Below are 24,614 nucleotides of genomic sequence, written 5' to 3' on the forward strand. Positions count from 1 at the left end.
GTGTTTTATTTGGAAATGGGAGGAAGAGGAGCTTTCTGGCTTGATCTCATCTTGTGAGTTTCTAGCTAGCCATCGTGCTCAGTGAGAATGGGACAAGTGGTTCTGAGTGGGGGGCAGATCTCGCAGTCACCCTAGCCTATGTTGCAACTAGAACAGAATTCTGATATGATAAAACCTCTATTCCTTCAGCAAATATTGCCTCTGGTCAGAAAATTCCATTTCCCCAAAAAACATTTATTTTTTTACAATGGTTTTAAGATTAATATTGTTTTGAAACCTTGGCAAGTGAGCCTGGGCTAGGTCCCTGTGCAGGAGAGATGCAGAATTCCTTAAGGCACCTCATGCACTACAACAAACACAGGGTCCTTTGGGGGAACAACCCAAGACTGGATGGGTCCAAATCTAGGTGCCCACAGGAGCAACGGTACCTGCACTGACACAAAAACCATCTAGTAGGACCTCCAGGAGGGGAGAGGAGCTGCATGGTAAGGAAATGGAGACATCAAGCCTTCTGTGAATGGAGTTAGCACACCCTTCCCTTCTCTTCTCAGATCAGCCCATCCTGACCAGCTTGAATGTGGGACTTGGGATTTGGATTTAGACCTCAGTATTCAGGAGCTACAGAATGGACCTTTGTGATTTGCAAGATACAGTGTAAGTTGTGGGACTCCTGCATCCCAGCTCTGAGGCAGCAAGAGCCTGAGAGTGTCTCTCAGATCCCCTTCTTGGTGAACTTTATTTTTTTTTAAATTTATTTGTTCCTTCAAAAAGAAATCCTGATTCTTCAGGACGGAGAGAGGACTGGAGTCCCAGGATAGCTGGAGCCAGAACAGGAAGGATTGTCCAGCCTCCCTTCCTCCTTTCCAACACGCTCATCACACTTTCCTGCTTCCCATTCTCAGCTATCCCCTGCCTCCAAACACTGTGCAGTTTCTCCATTCAGTGCCCCTCTCTTCCCCACCAATTGTCCAGCCATTCTGAAGAGTGTCGTCTTCACATCACCGAAGTGACTCTCAGAGAGAAGTACATGGAGCCACCAAGACAGATAAATGTTCCAAAAGGGATCCCCAAAAGTGGGTGATATGTCCTGAACTGCAGGGTTAGAAGCCCAGGCCTTAGTGTGCTCAGGTCTCTGGCCCCCTTGTTCCCTTCATGTTACTCTGGGAGCCGGAGAGTAGGTGGTAACAGTTTCTCTCTCAGCTTTGGGTAGGGCTGGGTGCCTTTCAGCTGCACTTGCAGGATTTCACCACCATGTTGGAGAGCTGCTCCACTTTGGGGGTCCTCCCAACATAATACAGGATGGTGAGGGACTCCAGGTCCTGGGGGACACAGCAGGGCGAGGCAGATGCCTCTGGATTCAGCGTGTGATACAGGCCCAGCACCTGCAGAAACAAAACACATGTAGGAACTAGGTTGGAGAGGCCTGAGTCTACTGGGGTTACCATATGATGCTTTTCCACTCCAGCGGGATCAGCAGAGCTGGTCTCTCAGCATTTATATCACTCAACACTATAGTACTTGACTGACTGACAGGGAGACTCTCCAGTAGGTTTGCCCCAAAATAGGGCCTGTCTTTGAATGTCTCTAATCTGCCCAGCCTTGAATGAGCCTTTATTATTTATTGCCAAGTCCATTTGCTTTGATAATTAAAATGAGTGGTCTATGGAGCACAAATGGAGCCTGAGTAACAACTAACCCCTCTTTGCAGCTGGGCATTGGCACGGCTGATGGTGTCAAAATTTATGCTTTTAACAAAGCAGGGTGTAACTAGCCTGGGGCCAGGTTGTGCTGAACTCCATAAAAAGCAGCCGAAAAAATCAGTGTTGTTGATTTCAGCTAACTTCTTCCGATAGTACTGGATTTAATCCAGCCTTCTCAAGTATCCTTGATTCCCTCCCAGCTTTGAACCATCTGATGTGCTTGCTCCACTCCATCCTCCAAGTCATTACAATATAGTATTGGTGCCAGAACAGAGTCCTGTGGGACCCCACTGGATTCCTCCTCCCAGCTGGCCCTGAACCACTGATGATTATACTCTCTAGTCACATAACTGTCTTATAGCAATTGCCATGTTTCTCAAAGGTGGGGTGCATTTCAGTGGTGGGTGACTTCTACATTTACAAGGTGAAAATCTACTCTTACCTGCCCCAGTCCGGTCCCATTGACTGCACTAGAGTTGGCCCTATTTTAAATGAAAGGAAAGTTTGGCCCATAGTCTAAGTCAGAGGTGGCCCAGGGGCCACATCCAGCCCTTCAGACGTTTTAATCTGACTCTAGAGCTCCCGCCAGAGAGAGGGGCCCGGGGCTTGCGCCACTCTCTTGCTCCAGCCGGGGAGCAGGGTCAGGGGTTTGTCCCACTCTGCGCATGTCGTGGCTCTGCATGGCTCCTGGAAGCAGCAGCATGTCTCCCCTCTGGCTCCTATGCATAGGGGCAGCCAGGGGGTTCCACATGCTGTCCCCACCCCAAGCATAGCCCTCCCAGCTCCCATTGGCTGGGAACCACAGCTAATGGGAGCTGCAGGGGTGGCACCTGCGGATGGGGGAGCATGCAGAGCCGCTTGGCCATGCCTCCAGGTAGGAGCCAGAGGAGGGACATGCCACTTGAGGCAAGCGCTGCCTGGAGCCTGCACCCCTGACGCCCTGCCTCAGCCTTGATCCCTCTCCCACCCTCCAAACTCCTCAGTCCTAGCCCAGAGAACCCTTCTTCACCCCCAATTCCCCAGCCCCACCCCAGAGCCCGCACGCCCAGCCGGAGCCCACACCCCAACCCCCTGCCCCAGCCTGGAGTCCCCTCCCACACTCTGAACTCCTCATTTCTGGCCCCACCTGAGACCCCACACCCCAACCCCCAATTTCGTAAGCATTCATGGCCTGCCATACAATTTCCATACCCAGATGTGGCCCTCGTGCCAAAAAGTTTGCCCATCCCTGGTCTAAGTGCTTTGTGATCCTTGGGGTTGTACAGTGCTATAGAAACGTCTTATTTTATTATATAGATCCATCTAATCCCCATTTCTTTAGCTTCCCTCTGCGACATCCCCCTCCCCAAAATGCTGTACACTCACTGAGACAGAAGTGAAGTTGGCTCAAAGTGATTATGTATAAAGAATCTTCTGTTTCTCACAGTATTTGCCCCTAGGCACTGCTGACAAACTGCCAGACTAGATCACCGTTCTAACAGTGACCAAGGTTTTATAATTAATCTTGTTGCTCACTAATTTCCTGCTTTTTCGTTGTTCCTTCAAAAATAGGAACCAGCCCAAATTCCCCTTACATTTACACTGATTCAGCCCAACTGACTTCAAGAAAGCTGCCTAACAGAACGTGACCCCCTCTACACACATTTGCCCTTTTCCTGTGCCCTGGGAAGGAGATCTCATCCCCATGGAGCCATTGGTCCCACCCACCCTCTACCCTGCTTCCAGCATTTGTTCTCTAGTCATTTCCTTGGTTCCAGTATTCCCACTGCTGCTAGCCCTTCAGCTCAGTCAGGCCTTGCTGATGTGCATATGCTCAAGTCAGCACGACAGTTTTAACCTGTTTCCTGTGATCCCTCCCTTACCCACTTAGCTATCATTGCACTGAGTATCCTGTTACCAGTGGTATTTTTAATGAAGCTTGAAGCAAAGTAGCTAGTGAGCAATTCTGCCTTCTCTCTGTCTTGCTGCCATTTCCCCTCCCTAGGCAAGAGCAACCCCTGCATTCCTATTTCTTTTGTTTCCTTTTGCAGGCTCAGCAGGGCACTGGAGTCTTTGCCCTAAGTCTGCACCATCCTCATGCACACAGCCCCAGCATGTCTCACTTTTCTTGTAGATATTTAACCTTTAGCACCCTGGCCAGTCCCAAGGTGATGTTCCTCTCAAGGACTGACCATGTCCTAGGGTCATCATGAGTGGGTTACCTAGAAGGGTAACCCACTAGCGACCTAGAGGCATTAGCCTTCTGCAGATTTTATATGTGGATCATCCTGCTTAGTGGACTTCTCCCACAGCCCATGGGTCATGCAGGTGTCCTGCAGTGAGGAAAGGTACCTCTGCAGAGAGGGAAATTTCCCATGTAACCACTTTCTGGTGCTCCATGCAACTATCATAGCTTTTTTATGGACTTGCTCCTCTCCACAATGCACAGTGAGGGGGAATATATAGTCCTATCTATACCCAGAATCACTTCACCCACCACTGGAATGCAGAGCATTCACTTCACCCATCACTGGGGTATTAGGCAGCAGCTGTTTGCAAGTGCCCAGCAGGGTTCGGTGACAGTTTACAACAGAAAGTGCAGAAGAGTCCTATATCCAGTGGAAACTGCAGGAGGCGCTTAGGAAGCAGAATGTAATTACTGGAGTTGAAACTTGACTCGAGCATTTGGATTAACACTCCATCCATTACACACACACCCCCGATGCTGCCAAAAAAAAGTACCCGGGGATCTTTAATGCCCACAGGTGGTCAGTACGGCTGTTTAAAATCTCATTTCATAGACAGCCACACAAAGCTCCTGAACAGTGGGCTGCGGCATGGATTCAGTACTGACTCCAAAGGAAGACTGCCCCCACCTGAACCACCCTCACCATTGCCTGCAGCACCCTGAGGTTTCCTGGCACTGACCTAGCTTGCCCCTACTTCGCTTGGGAGAGTGAAATAGATCAACCCCAAGGAGGTTACAGCTGCAAGCCACAAGCAGCCATCGCCATTAGCAGCCCCTTTCAGTATCAAATGCCTGTCGTACCGTGCTGTGGGTTGTGTCTGCGCTGCGGAGGTATGGGCAAGGGCCTGAGCAGAAGTTGGCGAAGTAGCCCTTGGGCTCATGGACCCATTTCCAACCCAGGTCCTGTCGGAAGTCGATGTAGAGAGGACGCACACAGCAGTTCTCCTCCATGTTCCTGACACAAAACATTGGCACAAAGTGAATCCAAGGACATAGGAGAGATGGGAGCATCTGCCCCTTCTCGACATGGCTCAATGGTTTCATGTCCCATTGAAGGATATAGTCTTTTGAGCAGAAGGAGCTATTATCTCCAGTGCCTGTTCTGACTGCATGACTTGGCCCGGTGCTATGGAAAGTGCCTCTGGGAGAAACAGAGTTTTGGGTGACCATGCTGCTTGGCTACAACAAACAGAGCTGGGAGTAGCAAGAGAGAGGGAAGTCTGCAAACATGGCAGTGCTCAACTTCTACCACCAGGGACATCCCCATCAAGGTGTCGGGAAGGGAAAGAGAAAGAGCCTGGGTACATATGAAAATTCCTTTTAAAATCAGAAGTGGAACATCCGAAACAAATCATAATGCCCAAGAGTGGGCACGCAATGTTCAGCAAGCCCCAGCCTTGGTTGGATGACATGGCAAGTTCCAGCTCAGACTGATAGCAGAAAAAACAGCAGCTGTCCCAGAACAGGTGATCCTGCTGCTGCTTGACTGAGAGGGAAGGATAACACCATGAGTAGGTGGGGTCCTTGCTTACCGGAAGCAGTAATTGGTGTCTAGAGCTCGCTTCTTCCTGTAGCCTCCCAGAGCTGGACTCTCAAGCCGATGTGGGGGTAACATCATCAAAATCAGGTGGGGGTTGTGAAGGCCCTTCTGCTTCTTCAGCCGCCCCAAGTCCCCACGCCCATGGTCATCTTCACTGTCGATGCCTGAGGACAGAAAAAGGCACCCTCCTGTAAAGGGTTAGCCTCAAAGCAGAAATGGGGAGTGTATGGACCAATGAAGCTGTGGAGAAGAGACCCCAAAAGACCTTTCAGCGACCTGAACAGGACTGTGTAATGCTTGCTCCCACTCCTAATCTAGAGAGAAGGGGACTCAATCTCTCTATTACATTCACTCCTGGACTTCTTCCCAGACTGCTCCCAAACTGGACCCTTACTTGGCCAGTGTGAATTTGGTTGCCACTGGCCTGAAATAGAGGCTTGTGGGCCACTTGTTTTACTATTTGCAAACTGCTGGTCAGGCTGTTAATCAGTCCCCCTCTCTCTTGGCTTCAGTCCCAGGACAGGCAGAAAGATGAATGGTTTAACAATGTCAGATCACTGGCACTCCGCAGAAATAGCCTCAGAAATCAAGCTGGTGGGGGTTAGTGGCTACAGCCCAGGGCTCAGAGCCAAGAGATTCCTAGTTCTTAACCCAGCCAAGCCACTGTCTCTCTGTGCCACCTCAAGCAGTATGTCCAACTCCTGGTGCTTCAGCCACCCTATCTGGAAACCAGAGTGAAAAACAGAATCTCATGAGAAATCTGAGAATTCAGCAGAGTCAAATTTCCCAGAGAGAGGTTACAACACAAAATTACCCCTTTCTGCACACATCCATCCCCGCACACATATATATATATACACTCATGCACTTACTGGCACGCACACTGATCTAAACACAGAATTCATGCAGTGAAACAATCCATATGCAAACCCATATCTATAATCACTACATGTACATGTTTCAGAGGGGTGGGCATGTTAGTCTGGATCTGTAAAAGCAGCAAAGAGTCCTGTGGCACCTTATAGACTAACAGACATTTGAAGCATAAGCTTTCGTGAGTGAATACCCTCTTCGTCAGATGCATGTCTGACGAAGTGAGTATTCACCCACGAAAGCTCATGCTCCAAAACGTCTGTTAGTCTATAAGGTGCCACAGGACTCTTTGTCGCTTTTTACATGTACATGGAGTTCCCTGGGTGTAAAATACTCAAACATTCAGATCAAGCTGGAGATTCAGTTCTTCTGAAGCTGCTCCATGCTCCCCTCTCCCACAAGGTTCCCCCAACCCTTGCCCCTTGTCACCTTTGAACTTGACCTCCAGCACCTCGTTAAAGTTTTCCAAGATGTCTCCATTGGGCTGAAAGGTATGACATGGACAATGGATGCTGATCTCCAGACCCAGGTTGGATTCTGCAGAGGAAGAGGTGACCCCATGAGAAACACATTCTAGCTATAAGAACTGTCCTCCAACTTATGAAGAGAGTCCCAGGGAGGTCAGAAACTCCATAGCTCCTAGGATCTGGGCTCAGCTCAAGGGCTGCTGGATGACATGGGAGGTGGGAACCAGCTATCATCTTAAAAAAGAGAATGAGAAGGCTTCACTTGTACCAAGAGCCATCCCCTTGTTAAAAGAAAACTACTCCTGAGGGGAGAAGGACATTTATGGCTAGATTTTCTAAAGTACTCAGCACCTAACAGCATCTGTTTTCTTCAGTGAGTGCTATTAGAATCTGAACCCTTTGTGTTCAAATCTGGCCCTGAGTGTTTATGTTAAGTCAGTTTTCTTCCCCATCACTGCTCCATTAAGAGGCCTCCATCTACTGCTGGAGGAAGAGACCTGAAGTCAAGTGAGTTTGACATGAATAAATGTTTCACTGGGAGCATTTTGCCGAGCCCTGATCAGCACAGCAGCTGCATCCTCCTGTTTTTGTTGATTTTCCATCTAAGTCACACAGATTTTCCTGAGGTAATGTGTTTCTTCATATTAATGAAAACTTCCTGAGACCTGCCATACTGTGTGCTCACAAGAGAGGTTCTCATGGTAGCAGGAATCTGTTGACACTAGATTCTTACAGAAGCTTCTATTCTATGTCTTTGTATGAATGGAAATGGCTGGCTGTCTATGGTATTGCTAAGGTACCTGTCACCTTGATATCTAAGCACCATCCACTTTATGACCACTTGCATTGCACAGTATCAGCCAGCAGGACTGCCCAAAGCTAAGTGTGATACAGGCACTGAACTCAGGCCATTAAGGACAGAAGTTGGACTGCTTTAAAATAGGAGGAGCCAACAAACTCAGGGCTCATTCTTCCCAAGACTGGCTTCATGCCAAGTGCCTGCATTCCAGCCTTCCGTGACAGCCAGGTTCCAGCTGTTAGGATAATCCAGCTGTGACTCATGATACCTGTGATCCAACTATGAGGAGTACTGAGAGTTACCCCATAACTGTTTGCTGGCTCTGCTGAATGATAGCAGAGGCAAAACTATTAATATGTTCTCAGTCATCTTTGTACACTGTAATACTGTGGCCTCTATCTAGCTAGATGTGTCAGACAAATGCATTAGACTAAAAGCCTCTGGTATTCCCTCATCTTTACACCTCTGAGACTTCAAACAGGCATGAGAACCAGGATTCTTGGTCCCACCACATTGTTTGCAGTTCTAAGGGAGCTCAGCCTCTTGAGGAGTAGGAAAATTTACAGCTATCATGTCCTGCCTTGGACTGAGGGAACTACCCTTTGCTAGAGGGAGATGAGGTTCTCCTCTCTACATTATCTGAAGGAATGGCACTGGTGGCTCGCCGAGTGAACCAGACCCTCCACCCAGGCCTTTCTGAGACAGCAAGACCCCTACCTCTGTGCAGGAGCCACTCACGCACAGTCTCAGTGACATCGAAGGACAGCCACTCTGCAGAGCCCCTCGTCTGCACATTCCTGCCACTGAGGTAGCGCTGCTTTGCTATGTGTTCATCAGGCTGGAGGATCTGTGTGGGGAGGAGACACAAAGGGAATCAGCCAGTGCAGCATGGCTGGGGAGCAGAGGTACCACACATTCTCTGTTTCCCCACCAGGGTTAGGTTTGTTATAAATTAATCCAGGAGGAGTGTGCCAGGGAGGGACAGACTGGGAATGGCCCCATCTTTCCTTCAGGAATACTCTGTCACAGGTGAGGGTGATACCCACTCTCTGTGCACAAACTGGAGCATTGCATGAGGCCTTTACAAAGCATCCTGCTCTTAGAAGACTGGCCAGACCTTCTCCTGCTCTGTCCCAGTGGCAGGGGAGGGTTGAGGGAGTGCTAGCCTAGGCTGAAGGAATGCCGGGTTCAATTCCTGCTCTCACCATCATTCTGTGTGACCTTGGGCGTGCCCCTTAGTCTCTCTGTGCCTCAGTTCCATCTGTAAAATGAGGATAATAGCACTTACCTGCCTCACGGGAGTCTTGTGAGGATAAATTCATTAAAAATTGTGAAGTTCTCAGATGCTGTGGTGATGGGGGCCATGTAAGTACAATAAATAGGAGTGTAACTCCAGAGAGATATGGAACACTGGAATACTGCAGCAGATGGGAACCTCTAGGAAAGGGCATCATGCCAGGATACCCATGGTATCTGAGAATGAGTGAGCAGGAAAAGAGACAGCAAAGACCCAGGGGAGAGAAGGACCTGAAAAGGTCAGGCTGAGGTGACTGCTTATGCTGGAGGAATTAAGAGGGTTTTAGCCCCTTCCTGCCCCACGCCTTTGCACACCCTAGCTCTGTTTAGCCCTGAGAGCCGCAGCCAAGCTACCCCCTCCTCATGCCCCCAGTGCACGGAGGTGGGGGAGAGACACTCACCTGGAAGAGCTCGATGCGCTGCTCACTGCGTTTGGAGCTCGGGTTGGGCACTCGCAGCACCCGGAATTCAGCCCGGAACAGACTGCTGCTGTTCTTCTCTGCTGAGGACACGTTGAAGCGGAACACATTGGAGGTGATGCTTTTGGGGCAGATGCCCAACTCATCTAGGAGACAGAGAGGGAGGCTGAGAGCCAAGGGCCAGAGTAGGAGGGCTGGGCAGAACAGACAGCTAACCTTGTGAGCGGCAGTGGGTTGGCAAGGGGCATTCTGAACACAGCCTGCCATTCGAACTTCTGCCATGTTTCCATTGCAATCTGACTGTCCTGGCTGAAGAAAACAGATGGGGGCAAATTCTCCACCCAAACCTACTCTAAATCAGGGATTTTTCTGCAAAATTTTCCCAATGATGCTACCATTGTTTCAGCTTAACCAGCCACAGCAATAGAGAGCCCCAGGTAGACCCGTTACCAGCATTTTTTATTCCATGTCATCTGACCCAGCTCAGGGCAGGTCTAATCACACAGGTTTAAAATGCCAGTGGCCATGCAATCCTCATCTGCACTAACGCTCCCACCAAGGGAGTTGAACAACATTTTTCTGGAGTAGACAAGGCTTCATGAACACGAGTCCCACCCCACTAAAGGCAAGCAAGTACCTCTGGATTTACATCACCATTTCTGAGCACAGGACATGGTCCAGTTGTCTTTGAACCTTAGTTTCACAAAATTCTCCTTAGAAAAAACTATTTGGATATGGCGCTGGCTCCTGGAATGAAAACTGGCCAGAGACCAGAAAGCATGAGGCAAGGAGGGGACTTTGGGGGTGTTGTCTAGTGGGATCTGTAGGGCTTGGCAATAAGTCAATCTTCATTGATGGACTGGATGAAGGACTGACATCTGATACTAGCCGCAGACACCAGCAAGGACAGAGAAATAATCCCAAGGGACCTAGAGAGATTAGACAAATGGACTGGAAATAACAGAATGGAGCAGCCTGCTGGGAGAAAGTACTCAGACCCCAGATACCCAACAGGAAGGGAAGGGAGGGGCCTGGAGAATGGATGTGGTATCAGACAGAGGCCCCACAGAGTGAGCCTCACCTCACCCAACATATTCTACTGCCTCTGTTCTCCCCCTCCCCTTTCCTCTGCCCTGATTGCTCCTGTGCCCTAGGCTTACAGAACTGCCCAGCCGTACCTGGGAGTGCAGCTCCCTGAATTCATGCTTCACCTTCATCCTGGGTACAGAACAGCCCTCATGACTTCCACCTCTGAAACCACCATCACCCTGGCCCTTTCAGTCCCTACTCCTCTCTGCTCCCATATGCTGGTTTACTGCTAGCAGCATAAAGCATGCAGCTTCTCACATGCTGCAGACTCAGCATAGTGAATGGGCCCTCAGTGGGGCCCTAAGCACTGCTCTGTTGTGTGACATTTGTGTTGGTCTTAAGAAAAGCACTATCCCATGTTCCTGCTGCAGTCCCAGCATGTGATGAACAGACAAGAGGCCCTGTTAATCCTGAAATAACACCTTGGTCACAGACATTACTCTTCACAGCACCATCAACTTCCAAAGGAAACAGGTCGGCAGGCTCTGAAGAGACAGGCTAGTGTTAAACCAGCACCTTGGAGAGATGACAAACCTATCCACAAATGGACATAAGCTCCCACCACAAGTTCCCAGGGCCAAATTCTGCTCAGCATGCCACTGGTTTAATCCAGTCACGACAAAGGCCCTTCTCTTGATTTACTCCCAGATTCAGAGAGCAGGAGTGCAAGATGTCATGGAGATTCACCCCCTGGATGCTCTGGCTTTCCAGCCAAGCCAAGGTGTAAGACAAAATGCTGCTCCCACTGAACTTGCTTGGGAGTTTTGCCATTGGCTTCTTTGGGAGCATGGTTGGAACAACTTCCCCATCAAGCAGGATTTATCTGATGCATTGCTCTCATCCAGGAGACTTATGCTTGGTGCATAAAGGGTGATTATCCCAGAGATGGTTCAGATCCCTACAGCAGCAGCAGACAGGACTGGTCATACTCACAACTCAGCAGCAGACTGAGGAAATGCCAAGCCATGCTGTGGTAATGGGCAGGTAGTTTCTTGTAGCAAACCTTGAGTTCTTAGTTTCACTCCACAGAAAGGTGCTGTATCTCCAGTGACACATGAAATCAAGGTGTTGGCCCATATGCTCGTTAATAGTCCTAGGGCACCCTCCTGGAAGAAGCATAACAGGCAATTCCATTCTGCCCCTAGGATCACTCTGTGGTTCCAGGTGGATACTGTCTTTCACTTCACTTCCTGTCCTAAACTGTTTTATAGTGTTGCTAGTCACTATTAGCCAGGTGGCACTTCCATTCCAGAAGTGGCTGCCTGTCAGTGGTAGATGAAGTGATTCCTGTATCCATGTACATACTTTACCCTATGTGCAGTGCAGTTAAGGCTTAGTTAATTAATGTGTATAACAGACCCTGAGATCCATGGCTAAAAAGTACTAGAGACAGGTTATTGTTTTTATACCTTCTTCCTCTCCTGCTGTCACCACATCCTCTTTTTTCTGTCTGCCTAAGCTTTCTTTCTAGCCTCATCACCGTGTTATCTGAGCACTTCCCAAGTATTTACTGGTAGAAATAATCTTTCTTTCTTTCTTTCTTTTTCTTTTCTTTTCAGCATGTAAGAGAAATAGCTTGTTTATAGTTGCTTCCGTTTACTATGAATGTGCTGTACAAAAAAGGCTTTGTTGAGAGAAAGCTAAGCTGATGAGTTCTGTGTTTCATTCTGAATGCAGTCAGTGCTCAATCTTGTCTCTTGTGGTAGTCTGGGCCCAACCCCCATGAAATCTCTGTCTCCAACACTCATTAGCCTTGCCCACTGGTTGCCTGTTTCATTGATCTGGTGGGATGGAGCTGTCACTGGAAGTCCTGGTCATAGAGGAAGAGGTGATCGACCTCTCAGGAAGTTAGAGCCAGTCCCACCAGAGGTGCAGAGAGGGAGTTTGAATATCAGGACAGAGACTTCAAACTGGACTCTGGGCTTGATCAGACACCAGCGCAGGGATCTACCTAAGCAGACAGGCATTTGGAACCAGCTATACCTGTTCCAGAGTCTGGTGCTTCATTTGTAGATCACGTGAGTTGCAGTAGCTGACCCTGGAGATCATGAATGCATGGATATGGTCTGTGTCTGATAGGGTGGAGTGCAGGCTGATGGCCATTCATCACTGAATGGAGCATTTTTTGCCCCATTGCGTATTTGGGTGTCCAGTAGCACCAAGAAGCCCAAAAGGGCTCAGGGCTGTGAGCTGACTCAACAATCTGAAAGCAGATGCCTTCGATAGTAGAGGATGTGATACAGAAAGCAAGTTTTTCAGAGTGCTTCCTTCTTCCAACCAATGTAACCTCAGCTTTGCCTCAGTCACTATTAGCTAGCTGCTCTTATCCAAGTGCTAATTTCAGGAAGGCTCTAAATGAGCTGGGAGATGGTGCTGTTTGTTTGATACAAAGGAGAAGTGGATCTGGGTATTGTCTGATGGCACTTCTGCCCATGTTGTCTCACCAGCTCCACCAATGGCTCATATATATGTTGAATAATATGAGGGAGAGGATTTAGACTTTTGGGTCTCTGCAGTTGAGGGATTTGGACGTGGAGGGACAGTTGGCCAAAGGACCCAGTGTGTTTGATATAACTGCACCCGTCTCCCAAGATGGCCTCTGTTTTGTGACATGAGGCCAGGCAAGGTCACTCGCTGGCAGATATGAGTCTTTCCCTCTGAGACCATCCAGTCAGCACTCAAAACATAGCTGGGTCTGAGTCACCTGAATCTCAGGAGACCCTGGATTCCTGGAGTAGAGGGACTTGGATGGGCAGAAGGGCATTATTCTGATTATTCTTTTAAGGTTGGTTCTTATAGGTTTTTGTCTCCAGATTTATGTGCTTTGGAGAGACAATGGCATCCTTCTCTTCTTTAATGAATCTCACCTCTCTCACCACGCCAACTCTAATATAGCAGAGCCTCCAGACACACCCAAGAGTTGGGAGTGTGGCAGCAGGATATTTGACTGTCTTTGGCTGCTGCTCCCTCACCCCATATTCCCTGTGACCCTCACTCGTTTGTCCCCTTGAAATCCCATTTGTGCAGTACAGTGCAGATACAGGTAGCCTACATGCTGAATCCAGCCATCTGTGTATGTGAAGGAAAACACAGAAGGTTTCATGCCTCCAACATCTCTCTCTCTCCTGCTTTCCGCAGATAACTGTTGGTCTCTCTGGTTGTCTCTCTCTTCTGGTCTCCAAAATAGGCTGCTTGCCTCAGGTGTGAGAAGTGGGTGACTCGCACTTGCCATTTATTAATTGTGGCATATGGCTCTGAGTGCAGGCTGGGCTCTGACAATGGGATAATAGTAGTTTGGAGCTCCCTACAGCAGTGATTTTAAAACTTTTTTTTCTGGTGACCCAGTTGAAGAAAATAGTTGATGCCAGTGACCTAACGGAGCTGAGGATGAGGTGCTTGGGATGTAGGAGGGGCTCAGGGCTGGGGCAGGGGATTGGGGTGCAGGGTAGAGGCATGGGCTTACTTCAGGCAGCTCCCAGTCAGCGGCACAGTGGGAGTGCTAAGGCAGCCTTTTTGCCTGTTTTGGCACTGTGGATCGCGCTGCGCCCCGGAAGCGGCCAGCAGCAGGTCCGGCTTCTAGGTGGAGGCATGCAAGTGCTTGGGGCGGGGGGCAGGGCAGTGCACGGAGCCCCATGGGCTCCCCACCTAGGAGCTGGACCTGCTGCTGGCCCCTTCCGAGGCGCAGTGCGGTGTCAGAACAGGTAGGGAGTAGCCTGCCTTAGCCAGGCAGCACTGCCAATGGGATTTTTAATGGCCCAGTCAGCGGTGCTGACGAGAGCCGCTGTGTCCCAGTGCCTTATATTCCGTTACCAGCACTAGGTCGCGACCCACAGTTTGAAAACCAGTGTTCTACAGGCTGCTTGGTGTGGATGGCACAAGTGGGCAGGGCTGGGAAGAGGACTGTAGTGGCACCACTGTCCCTTTAGAAATAAATTAGGAGACTCTTTTAAGCCAATGGTATTCAGCTCCTCCCCCATGTACTGCTTGCAAGGCTGGGAATGGGATGGCAACAGGGGCTGCCATTCGCCCAAACAAAAACAGTCTGTGTTTGGGAGGGTTTTGCTGATTACCTAGGACAGAAAACTCTGCTCTCTAGGGAAGTGAGACCTTCCTTGAGCAATGGCCACCTTCCCCTGCTGTGCGCTAGTGCCCTGGGTAGCACAGCAGAAAGAGCATTCCCTCACGTGACTGAACAGCTCTGATCATGGATAGGGCCAGGAGCCTGCTTTTCTAACATGACCAGGTTCGCTCTGGTGCAAGCTCCCTCCTCAGCTTTCCCCATTGTCAAGTTGGTGTCCTGGAGAAGGATGAGGTCTCCAAGCCAGTGCGTTGTTCAGCTGAAGGTTTGGAGTTAGGGAAGTTTTGAGCATGGGTATGTGTACATGTGAAACTTGTCTGTATCAGCCCCTAAGATCCTTCACTGGAGTAAGACTGGCTTTTGGCTCAGAACTTGCTCTAAGATCACCATCTGAGAATGACAGAGTCAGGGGACAGTTGAACATTAGCCACTTTTGAAGACATAGGGCCAAATTCAACCCTAGTGTAAGTAGATTAAACTCCACTGACTTCAGTGGGGATGTGGCTGCTTAAACCAGGACTGAATTTGACATGTCTCCTGTGGCAGCTCAGTTCCCAAGATGTCTCTCTCCAGGACACACACTGGCCAGTCCCAGGAATTCAGTTCAAATAACACTTTAAACCAGTGTTCAGTCATGAGCTGGGCATTCTGGATCTGGATGGGGAAGGTTAAATAATTTTAGTGCTAATCAAAATAAGGGACTAGCAGAATAAGACACCTGGTAGTGATGGGGGAATTCAACTACCCAGACATCAGTCTGAAGAGTAGTATGGCAAAACACAACATTTCCAATAAGTTCTCGGAATGTATTAGTGATTGCACAACTGCAAACTATCCTGATTTAAAGGAAAGATAGGAAAAATAGTAAGAACCCAATATGGATCCATCAGGAGCTCTTTAATGACCTGAAAATCAAAAAGGAATCCTACAAAAAGTGGAAACATGGATGGATTGCTAAGGGGGAGTACAAAAGAATAGCACAAGCATGTATGGAGAAAAATCAGAAAGGCTAAGGCACAAAATGAGTTACACTTGGCAAGGGACATAGAAGGAAATAAGAAGAGGCTCTTTGAATGCAGTAGGAGCAAGAAAAAGTTAAGGGAAAGTGTAGGTCCTCTGTTTAAAGGGGAAGGAAGGCTAATAACTGATGACATCAAGATGGCAGAGCTGTTTATGTCTATTTTGCTTCAGTCTTCCCTAAAAAGGTTAAAGGTGACCAAGTACTTAACACAATTAATATTAACAACAAGGGTGGGGGGGGATATGTTAAGAAATAGGGAAAGCACAGGTTAAAGAATATTTAGATAAGTCGGATGTATTAAAGTGGGCAGGACCTGATGAAATTCACCCTAGGGTACTTAAGGAACTAGCTGAAGCAATCTCAGAACTGTTAGCAATTATCTTTGCGAACTCCTGGAGGACGGGTGAGATCCCAGAGGACTGGAAAAAGTACCTATCTTTAAAAGGAGGAACAAAGAGGACCCAGGGAATTATAGACCTGTCAGCCTGACTTTAATACCTGGAAAAATACTGGAATAAATGATTAATCAGTTTATAGGCATCTAGAGGATAATAGAGTTTCAAGGAATAGCCAGCATGGATTTGTCATCAAATCATGCCAAACACATCTAATTTCCTTTGACAAGGTTACTGGCCTAGTAGATGTGGGGAACCAGTAGACATGATATATCTTGATTTTAATAAGGCTTTTGATACACTGGCACATGACACACTCATAAGCAAACTAGGGAAATGTGGTCCAGATAAAATGACTATAAGGTGGGTGCACAACTGGTTGAAAGACTGTACTCAAAGAGCAGTTATCAATGGTTCACTATCAGACTGGGAGAACAAATCTAGTGGAGTCCCACTGGGGTCAGTCCTGGGTCTGGTACTACTCAATATTTCCATGAATGACTTAGATGATGGAGTGGAGAGTATGCTTATAAAATATGCAGGTAACACCAAGTTGGGTGGGATTGCAAGCACTTTGGAGAACAGGATTAGAATTCAAAACAGCCTTGACAAATTGGAGAATTTATCTGAAATCAACAAGATTAAATGCAATTTTAAAAAAGTACAAAGTACCACACTTAGGAAGGAAAAATTAAATGCACAGCTATAAAATGGGCATAACTGGCTAGATGGTTGTACTGCTGAAAAGGATCTGGGAGTGTATCTCAAGTTGAATATGAGTCAACAATGTGATACAGTTGTGAAAAAGCCTAATATCTTTCTGGGGTGTATTAACAGGAGTGTCATATGTAAGACATGGGAGGTAATTGTCCCACTCTACTTGGCACTGGCTCAGCTGGAGTTCTGTGTCCAATTCTGGGTGCCACTCTTTAGGAAAGATACGGACAACCAGAGAGTCTCCAGAGGACAGCAACACAAATTATAGGAGGTTTAGAAACCTGTCCTATGAGGAAAGGCTGAAAGAACTGGACATGTTTAGTCTTGAGAAAAGAAGACTTGAGGGGAGGCCCGATAACAGCCTGCAAATAGGTTAAGGGCTGTTATAAATAGGAGGGGGATCAATTGTTCTCCACGTCCACTGAAGATAGGACAAAAAGTAATGCACTTAATCTGAAGCAAGGGAGATTTAGATTAGATATTAGCAGTTAAACTCTGGAATAGGCTTCTGCGGGAGGTTGTAGAATCCCCCTCATTGGAAGTTTTTGAGAACAGGTTGGACAAACACCTCTCAGGGATGGTCTAGGTTGACTTGGTTCTTCCCCAGCACAGGGGACTGGACTTGATAACCTCTTGAGGTCCCTTCCAGCCCTATATTTCTATGATTCTGTGATTAAAAAGAGTCTGGCAGGTAGTGGCCCAGGAATGTGGCAACTTTCCCCCTCACCCCTTCTTATGCACCTCTGTCCTGGCCAGGGGCGGCTCCAGGCCCCAGCATGCCAAGCACGTGCTTGGGGCGACAAGTCGCGGGGGGTGCTCTGCTGGTGCCGTGAGGGCGGCAGGCAGGCTGCCCTTGGTGGCTTGCCTGCAGAGGGTCTGCTGGTCCCGTGGCTTCGGTGGACCTCCCGCAGGAACCGAAGCCGCAGGACCAGCAGACCCTCCACAGGCAAACCGCCGGAGGCAGCCTGCCTGCTGTGCTTGGGGCGGCAAAATCCCTAGAGCCGCTTCTGGTCCTGGCCTGCACCACCCCCTGCTCTTCCATTCCTGCTCTCCCCCTGCCAAGGTGTGCCAATGCACCTCAAATGCCAGCCTGTAGCAGGGTGGTCATCTGCTCCTGCCTTAAAAGGCTTAAAGGGTTAAAATAGCCTGGGGAGAGGGCTGTGGCAGGGAAGGAAAAGCCAGGCTGACTGGGGGAAGCAGCCACAGCTGGGGCCATGCCCCAATCAGGCCACAGCTGGCCCTGTAAGAGGGCTGAGGGCCAGAGGCTGATAGACTCTCTCTAGCTTTGAGAGAAAGGTACCTTGAGTGGAGTAGGGCTTGGGGAAGGAGCTCTGGCCTAGAAACCCCCCAGGCTGTGGCCTAGTGGAAAGCCAATTAGGTACTAGGGTTGCACGGTGCAGCCCATGGGTAGGCAGAGGCAGCAGGTCCAAACCCCCTTTGCCTATGATGAGTGGCTTTGACACTGCAGTCTGCCCCAGTGAGTGGGGGCTAGATGGTGACTGGCAGTAGCCCATGACTGAGGCAAGGTGGGGATAGATGGTTGGGGGTTCCCCTGGGTGGGAAGACCTTGAGACTGTGGGCGTATTGCTAGGGGGCAGCACCCCAAAGACAAAGGGCAGTGGGTCCTTGGAGGGACATGAGGGCCAGCAATAGCAGGACACTGGCTTGCAGAGGGTGCTCTGGAGGCTGGAAATGATCAGCAGGACTCACCCCTGCAGCACCACACTCCAATTATCTTTTCTCACATTGCTCCTGCATTTGAACAGGCTCCTTCTTTCCTAGTACAAACCATCCTCCTTCTACCCCTCTAGAGATAGGAGTGGGTTTGGATGCTTTCACCTCATCTTACCCTGCTGTGCTATCTGACACTATTTTCATAGAATCATAGAATATTGGGGTTAGAAGGGACCTCAGGAGGTAATCTAGTCCAACCCCCTGCTCAAAGCAGGACCAATCCCCAGGAAGATTTTTACCCCAGTTCCCTAAATGGCCCCCTCAGAGATTGAACTCACAACCCTGAGTTTAGCAGGCCCATGCTCAAACCACTGAGCTATCCCTCCCCCCAAAACATATTTGTCTATAGTGTGTCTGATTTTGACTGTAAGCAGCTCAGGACAGGGATCTGGCCTACCAACGTGTTTGCAGAGCACCATTAATGTCATTATAGTAAGATATAAATATTGTAATAAGTGGCTAACAGCCCTCCTTCCTGCCTTACAGTCTCCCCTGCTCCTTGAGTCCTGGTGTCTCCTGAGAAGATAGCTAATCATATAACCATATGGCATACAGTCTGCTAGAGATTAAATGAAATTAGTTGCATTACCCCATTGTATCCCTTATTCCACTTCATCATGGTAAGAGTAATGTAAATCTGGCAGTATGGCTGCAATCTGAAACTGCCACCACTGAGACGCAGCTACTTCAGTACAACAGTGCCAGGAACCTCTGGCACCAAAACAGCATCCCCAGTGCAATACTACAGCATCAGGGAACAGCCTGCATTGTGACATGATGGCATGTACTCCATTGTCTTCCAGAACTGGGGAATCTCCAGCACTGACTGAATGGATTGCTCAGTGCCTACATCCACTCAGCTTCCGAATCTGCAATCTGCTGAGGGTTTGTGTCTGCTCGGTCTCTATATCTGCACCTGAATCTTGTTACTGTCTGCATCTGTGTCTGCTCAGTGTCTTCTCTGCACTTGCTCAAGATCTGTTTTTCAGTGTCTCCTTGGTGTCTGTGTCCCATTGGGATCTCCTCTGCATCTGCATCTCCTCAACTTCTACTTTGGTGTCTGCTCTGCACCTACTCAGCATCTATGTGATCCTCTGTTCATTATCTGTCCCCTAAACATCTGTGTCTCCTCAGCATCCCCTCAGTGTCTGCATCTGTTCAGTATTTCCTCAGCATCTGGGTCTCCGCATGTATGCAGTGTCTTAATATCTGAATTTCCTCAGCATCTCCTCTGTCTCCCCTCAGTGGCTGAAGCTCCTCAGCAGTTACATCTCCTCAGTTTCTGTCTCTCCTCAGCACCTGCTTTCTGTCTCCTCAGCATCTCCTCTATGTCTGTCTGCCTTCCTCAGCACCCATACCTTTGTCTTCTCTGCATCTGATCACACTCTGCACAGAGTGAATGGGTCAAATCCATCCCTGCTGTAACCACTGAAGCCAGCAGAGTTTTGCCACAGATGAATTTGGCCTGATGCCTGGGACTCTGTTGTCCACGTGTCAGACACTCTTAGATTTCTGCTACTAGTCCTTGGGGGTAAATTCAGCCTATAAGCCTCAAACTCTTTCCTCTTCTTCCTCCCCCCACCCCCATCTTTTTTCCTTTCCTTTCTTCTTTCTCCTCTACTCTCCTGTATGTCTCTTTCCTCCATTCCCCTCTCCTTCAGGATCTCAGGGCTTCAGACATTGGCTGGGTTTGCTATTCCCTGGCTAGAGTCTGGGCTGATATTATTCCAAGACACTGAAAAGCCCATCCCTTGCCTGCCCTGTTGCCAATGCTCGAACTCCTCCACCTGCTGCAGGGCTGCTCTCCAGCTAGTGCTTGGCCTTTTTTTTAAAAATAGTTTTAAAAATTAATCTTTGTTTTTTTTCCAGACCCCTGTCTTGTCTCATTTCCACACACACACACTGCTTCTCTCGAAGCTCCCCTACACACTCTTTCTGCAACTCTTCCCACCCCCGTTCTGTCCAATGACTTTCTGCAGTCCCGCAATATCCACACTTGCTGCCCCCTATCCCGATAAGCAGTAATTTCAGAGCCCACGAGGACACCTAGTGGTAGGAAGGGGGTTCCCAGAATTCTATCTGCCCTCAGACTGAGGGTTTCTGTCTGTGCAGTCTCTCAGCATTAGCCAAACTTCCTTCCTTTGTACTGCGCTTCGAAAATCTTTGTTGTAAACACGAGTCACATTCACTGCACATGTATGTTCAATGACATGCAAAAACAAATGGATCTCAACTTCCCCATATGAGCAAATACACACACCAAGAAACACTGCACATTCCAACGCACTGACTCTTCCCAAGCATGTACAAACACACACAGATGCGCACATCTCACACCCACTCAGGTATACTGCAAGACACAGAAATAAACATATGTCACTCCATCCTCATACAGGCCTGAAACACACAACTACTCTTATCTCACCGGTAAGAAATGTAGATACTTATCTCAGACACACACACTGGTGGTACTCACACATATATATACACACCTACTTGCACAAATGCACGTGTGCACACATAGATATATATGCAGATGCAGACTGACAATGTATCATATAATGTGTATACACACACACAAAAATAGGCCTTTGCCCACACATTCACCTTTGTACAGACATCTTTATGACCATATGCACATGCATACAAACCCACACCTATGTATTGTCAAGCACATACTTTACAGCCAATGTGGTGTGGCTCAATCACCTGAAAAAAGCAACAAAAAGGAGACTGCTATGACCACCACTTTTCTCTTTGCTAGAGGTGGTCTAGCAAAGCAGAAGTGGCCACAATTATCCAGAAATCTGCCTCCTATCTTGGAATGACCATCAGGGTCTGTGAATGCCCCCACCAGGAAACTTCGTCCCTTCCCAATGGAAGTCCTGAGTGTTCTTCCTGCATTCTCATTCCTCCGTCCCAACCCAAAGGCTTGGGTGTCCTTTTCTTCTTCCCCTTACTCCCTCCGCCCTTTTCCTCCCATGTCTAAGAAGCCAGTAGGCAGCCTTGCCTCTCAGCTTCATGCAGTTAGTGCCTCCTGCCCAGCCTTGGATTCCTCCCAGGATGATGCCCTAAAAGTAGAGTGACCAGATGTCCTGATTTTTTTGGGACAGTCCTGATTTTTGGGTCTTTTTCTTATATAGACTCCTATTACCCCCCACCCCCACTCCGTCCTGATTTTTCACATTTGCTGTCTGATCACCCTACCTGAAAGCCAGAGCAGAGGATGACAGGGAACTTACTGTGCTCAGGGAGACCCTGGATCATGTCAAATTTGTGGATCTCCTTGGCGTAGTAGGCAGACTCGAGACTGTCCTGAGCGCAGCTCTCCTCCTTCTCCTCCTCCATCTCCTCCAGCAGCTCCCGGGTGCTGTTATACAGGGCCAGGATCTGGTAGGGCACATGAGCTGGTCCCACCGTCTCCGGGGGGCTTGTGAGTCTCAGTTTGCTCAGGATCTGCCCCCTAATGGCCTCCACCCTCTTCTTCTTGATGTGGTCAAGGTCTAGGGTGGTGCAAGAGGAGAGCGAGAGGCTGACGGTGGCAAAGCTCAGCAGGCAGAGGACCACCAGAGCCCGTTGCAAGTGCATCTTCATGTGCGAGAGTAAAGAGGGGGCCACAACAGAGAGAGACCCCAGAGGAAGCGCAAGTGGGCTAGGGAGACCAGGCAGGGCTTTCGGTGCAGCCTCCCCAGATCCTGCAGACTGAGGCTTGGCAAGAAGGTGCATGAACTCACAGCGCTGTGAGCGATTTAGGACTTCCAGGAAGCGCTGGCAACACTTAGGAAGGAGAAACAGGCTCTGTGCCTCGGCGAGCCGGGATCCTTCTCCATGTGTCCAAGCAGGACTCGCTGAGCCAGGGCTCCAGGCAGACCAGGGCAGGGGAGGGGGGCTGCGCACGAAGCGCACTGCCAGGAACAACAGCAGCGACGCTGAAGCTCGACTGTGCTGCGGGGCAGGCTGGCAGCTCCAGAGGCAGGTCCCCTGGAGCAGCGACCTGCGGCGCACGTGTCGGGCAGGGCACGGCAGCCCCCCGGGGCCAGGCAGGCGCGGGCTCGGCACTTGTTGCGGGCACGCACCATCCACGCGATCCCCTTAGTTCACATCCCCTCGGGGGGTAGGGTGGGGTTTGTCATTCGCTGCCGCTTGGCTCCATTGGCTGCTGACTCGGGGCTGGGCGCAATTAAGCGACGGCCGGGCTGCACATCCCTCTGGCGCCTCCGCGGGAATCCAGGTGGGCACTTGGGGCTGCCCTGCCCTGCCCCTCGCCCCTCTCCTAGGGGCTCTGCTGGCGGTATCCCCCAGCGCGCAGCCGGAGCCCGGTGCTCCGAGTCCCTTTCGCTCGCCCTCCTCGGCCCCGGGGCCCCCTCGCTCTCTCACACACACTGACTCTCTATTCCTCTCCGCTGAAATTTTATACCTCCCTCCCATGACGTCTGCGGGCCTGCAGAAGGGTGGGGGAGGGACCTGCCAGCCCAGCCTCCAGCTTCAAGCCGGCTTTAATGCGTGCCACTGGCCAGCGCGGGGAAGGACGCGGTGAGCTCCCCTGCCCTCCGGGCTGTCTGGCGTGGGCCCGTTTCCCACCCTGCCGTGGGGAGTGTCAGTGTTTTGCCCCCAGACACATTCTTCCCTCCGCACAGTCCCGCTCGCTCCCCTTCTCCCGCCAGCTCCCATTTCTTCCTCCTGAGCTCAGCCCCCTGATCGCGTTGTTCCCGGTGCTCCGGTGAGCAGGGGTGTGGCGGGGAGTGGCAGCGGAGCAGCGCAACCCTTGTGCCTGGCCCTCCCTTCTCATTTCTTAGGGTGACCCTGGAGGAAAGGAAGCCACCGCCCAAGCCGGGCTGGCAGATCCCGAACTGGGACGTTGGTACATTCCTGGGCCTGTAACAAGTCCCTGCTGCCCGGCGTGGGGGCCAGCGCCCCCGGGTCCCGCACTGCTTTCATCGTGACCAGGGGCAGCTTCGCGGACAAGCACGGCCCGCGCTCCCGGCGCTGGGTGCGGGTTTCGGGAAGGCCAATAGCGCTCTCTGGTGGGGAGCACATGCCGGTGGCGCGGCTCGTGGGCAGCCCGCTCACCCCCGCCGTTCCCAGACTGGGCTCCTTGCAGCTCTCGCTGGTGGTCCGCAGAGAGCTGGCGGGTGACTTGATGCTGGCGCCTCCGCCGATTTCCAGCTGCTAAATTGCATTAAAAGAAGCTAAAAATACATGACATACTTTGCTGATGTGCTTTTTTCCATGTGAGCAATTGCTGGAGTTGCTATAAGGATGGGATACAACGAGGGAAGGGAAGGGAAGGGACAGGAGGGGAGGGTGGTGGTGGTGGAGGTAAGGGATGACAGGGCTGGGCAGATAATGGCAAATAGGAAGAGAGGTGGATCCAAAAGAGGGCAGCAGGGTCTGGGAGAGGGGGAAGATAGGAAGAGGATCCAGGCAATGGTGAAGGTGGGGGAAGGGGGGCTGTTAGATATGGTTCCTGACTGTGAGTAGGCTGGATCAAATTTTATGCCCTAGATTCAGAAGGCCTGGACAAGTAGAGGTGCTATCTATTCTACATGCCTACATGGCCCCTCTCACCATAGTGTCTGAGCACCGCACAATCTTTCATGTATGTATCCTGTGAAGTAGGGAAGTACCATTAGTGCCATTGTCCAAAGGGGAACAGAAGCACAGAAAGCCTTTGGGTATGTCTACACTGCAAAATAATCCCCACAGCAGCAAATCTCAGGGCCCCAACCAACTGACTTGGGTTTGCGCTATGGGGCTAAAAATAGCAGGGTGGACATTTCCATTGGAGCTGGAGTCTTGGCTCTGAGATCCTCCGCCCTCCTCAGGTTTCAGAGCCCAGGCTCCAACCCAAGCAGCAATCTCTACACTGCTATTTTTAGCCCCATAGCACCAGGCCCCACAACCCCAAGTCAGTTGACCTGGACTCTCAGCCTGGCTGCTGCAGGGTTTTTTTGTTGTTCTTTGGTTATGGGGTGGTTGTTTTTTTGCAGTGTAGACGTACCCTAAGTGACTTGTCCTAGATCACGCAAGAAGTTTGTGGCACAGCAGGGCATTTGCCCAAGTCTCCCAAATCCCAGACTAGCACCTGGCCCACAGGACCATCCTTCCTCTCTATTCTTAGCTCTTCTGTAGCACTTTTCATGTCTAGATCTCAAAGTGCTTTACAAAGGAGGTCAGTGTCATTAAAAGAATCAGGGTTTCTGAACACAAGGACAATAGGGAGCCAGGGGGCATGCTGAGTAACAGCAGCTCTGACCTG

At 50.0% G+C, this 24,614-nt stretch overlaps 1 protein-coding gene across 2 annotated transcripts; it reads right to left on the bottom strand.

Annotated features, from left to right (window-relative positions):
• Positions 1-225: 225 nt before the first annotated feature.
• Positions 226-23,428, bottom strand: TGFB3 (transforming growth factor beta 3). Of its 2 annotated transcripts, XM_032801991.2 has the most exons (7): positions 21,598-23,427; positions 9,304-9,467; positions 8,324-8,453; positions 6,770-6,877; positions 5,460-5,631; positions 4,729-4,882; positions 226-1,382 (listed from the first exon to the last, which is right to left on the bottom strand). In XM_032801991.2, exons 1-7 carry the CDS (start codon positions 22,079-22,081, stop codon positions 1,224-1,226), a joined length of 1,371 nt encoding a protein of 456 aa, XP_032657882.1. In that variant the 5' UTR covers positions 22,082-23,427; the 3' UTR covers positions 226-1,223. The 2 variants fall into 2 exon arrangements, with proteins under 2 accessions (XP_032657882.1, XP_032657883.1); XM_032801992.2 differs by lacking the exon at positions 4,729-4,882 and having other exon boundaries at positions 1,266-1,382; positions 21,598-23,428.
• Positions 23,429-24,614: the final 1,186 nt, after the last annotated feature.

Source organism: Chelonoidis abingdonii, chromosome 4, assembly GCF_003597395.2.
Source record: "Chelonoidis abingdonii isolate Lonesome George chromosome 4, CheloAbing_2.0, whole genome shotgun sequence".
Classification (NCBI taxonomy): Eukaryota; Metazoa; Chordata; order Testudines; family Testudinidae; genus Chelonoidis; species Chelonoidis abingdonii.

Excerpts from the sequence above, each read along its gene's own strand:
- TGFB3 (XM_032801991.2), bottom strand. The coding sequence starts at position 22,081 with ATGCACCTTCTTGCCAAGCCTCAGTCTGCAGGATCTGGGGAGGCTGCA. Across the intron at positions 9,468-21,597 it reads CCAGGGTCTCCCTGAGCACA|ATGAGTTGGGCATCTGCCCC; the intron begins GTAAGTTCCCTG and ends TCTGTCTCCTAG. Across the intron at positions 4,883-5,459 it reads GACACCAATTACTGCTTCCG|GAACATGGAGGAGAACTGCT; the intron begins GTAAGCAAGGAC and ends GTTTTGTGTCAG.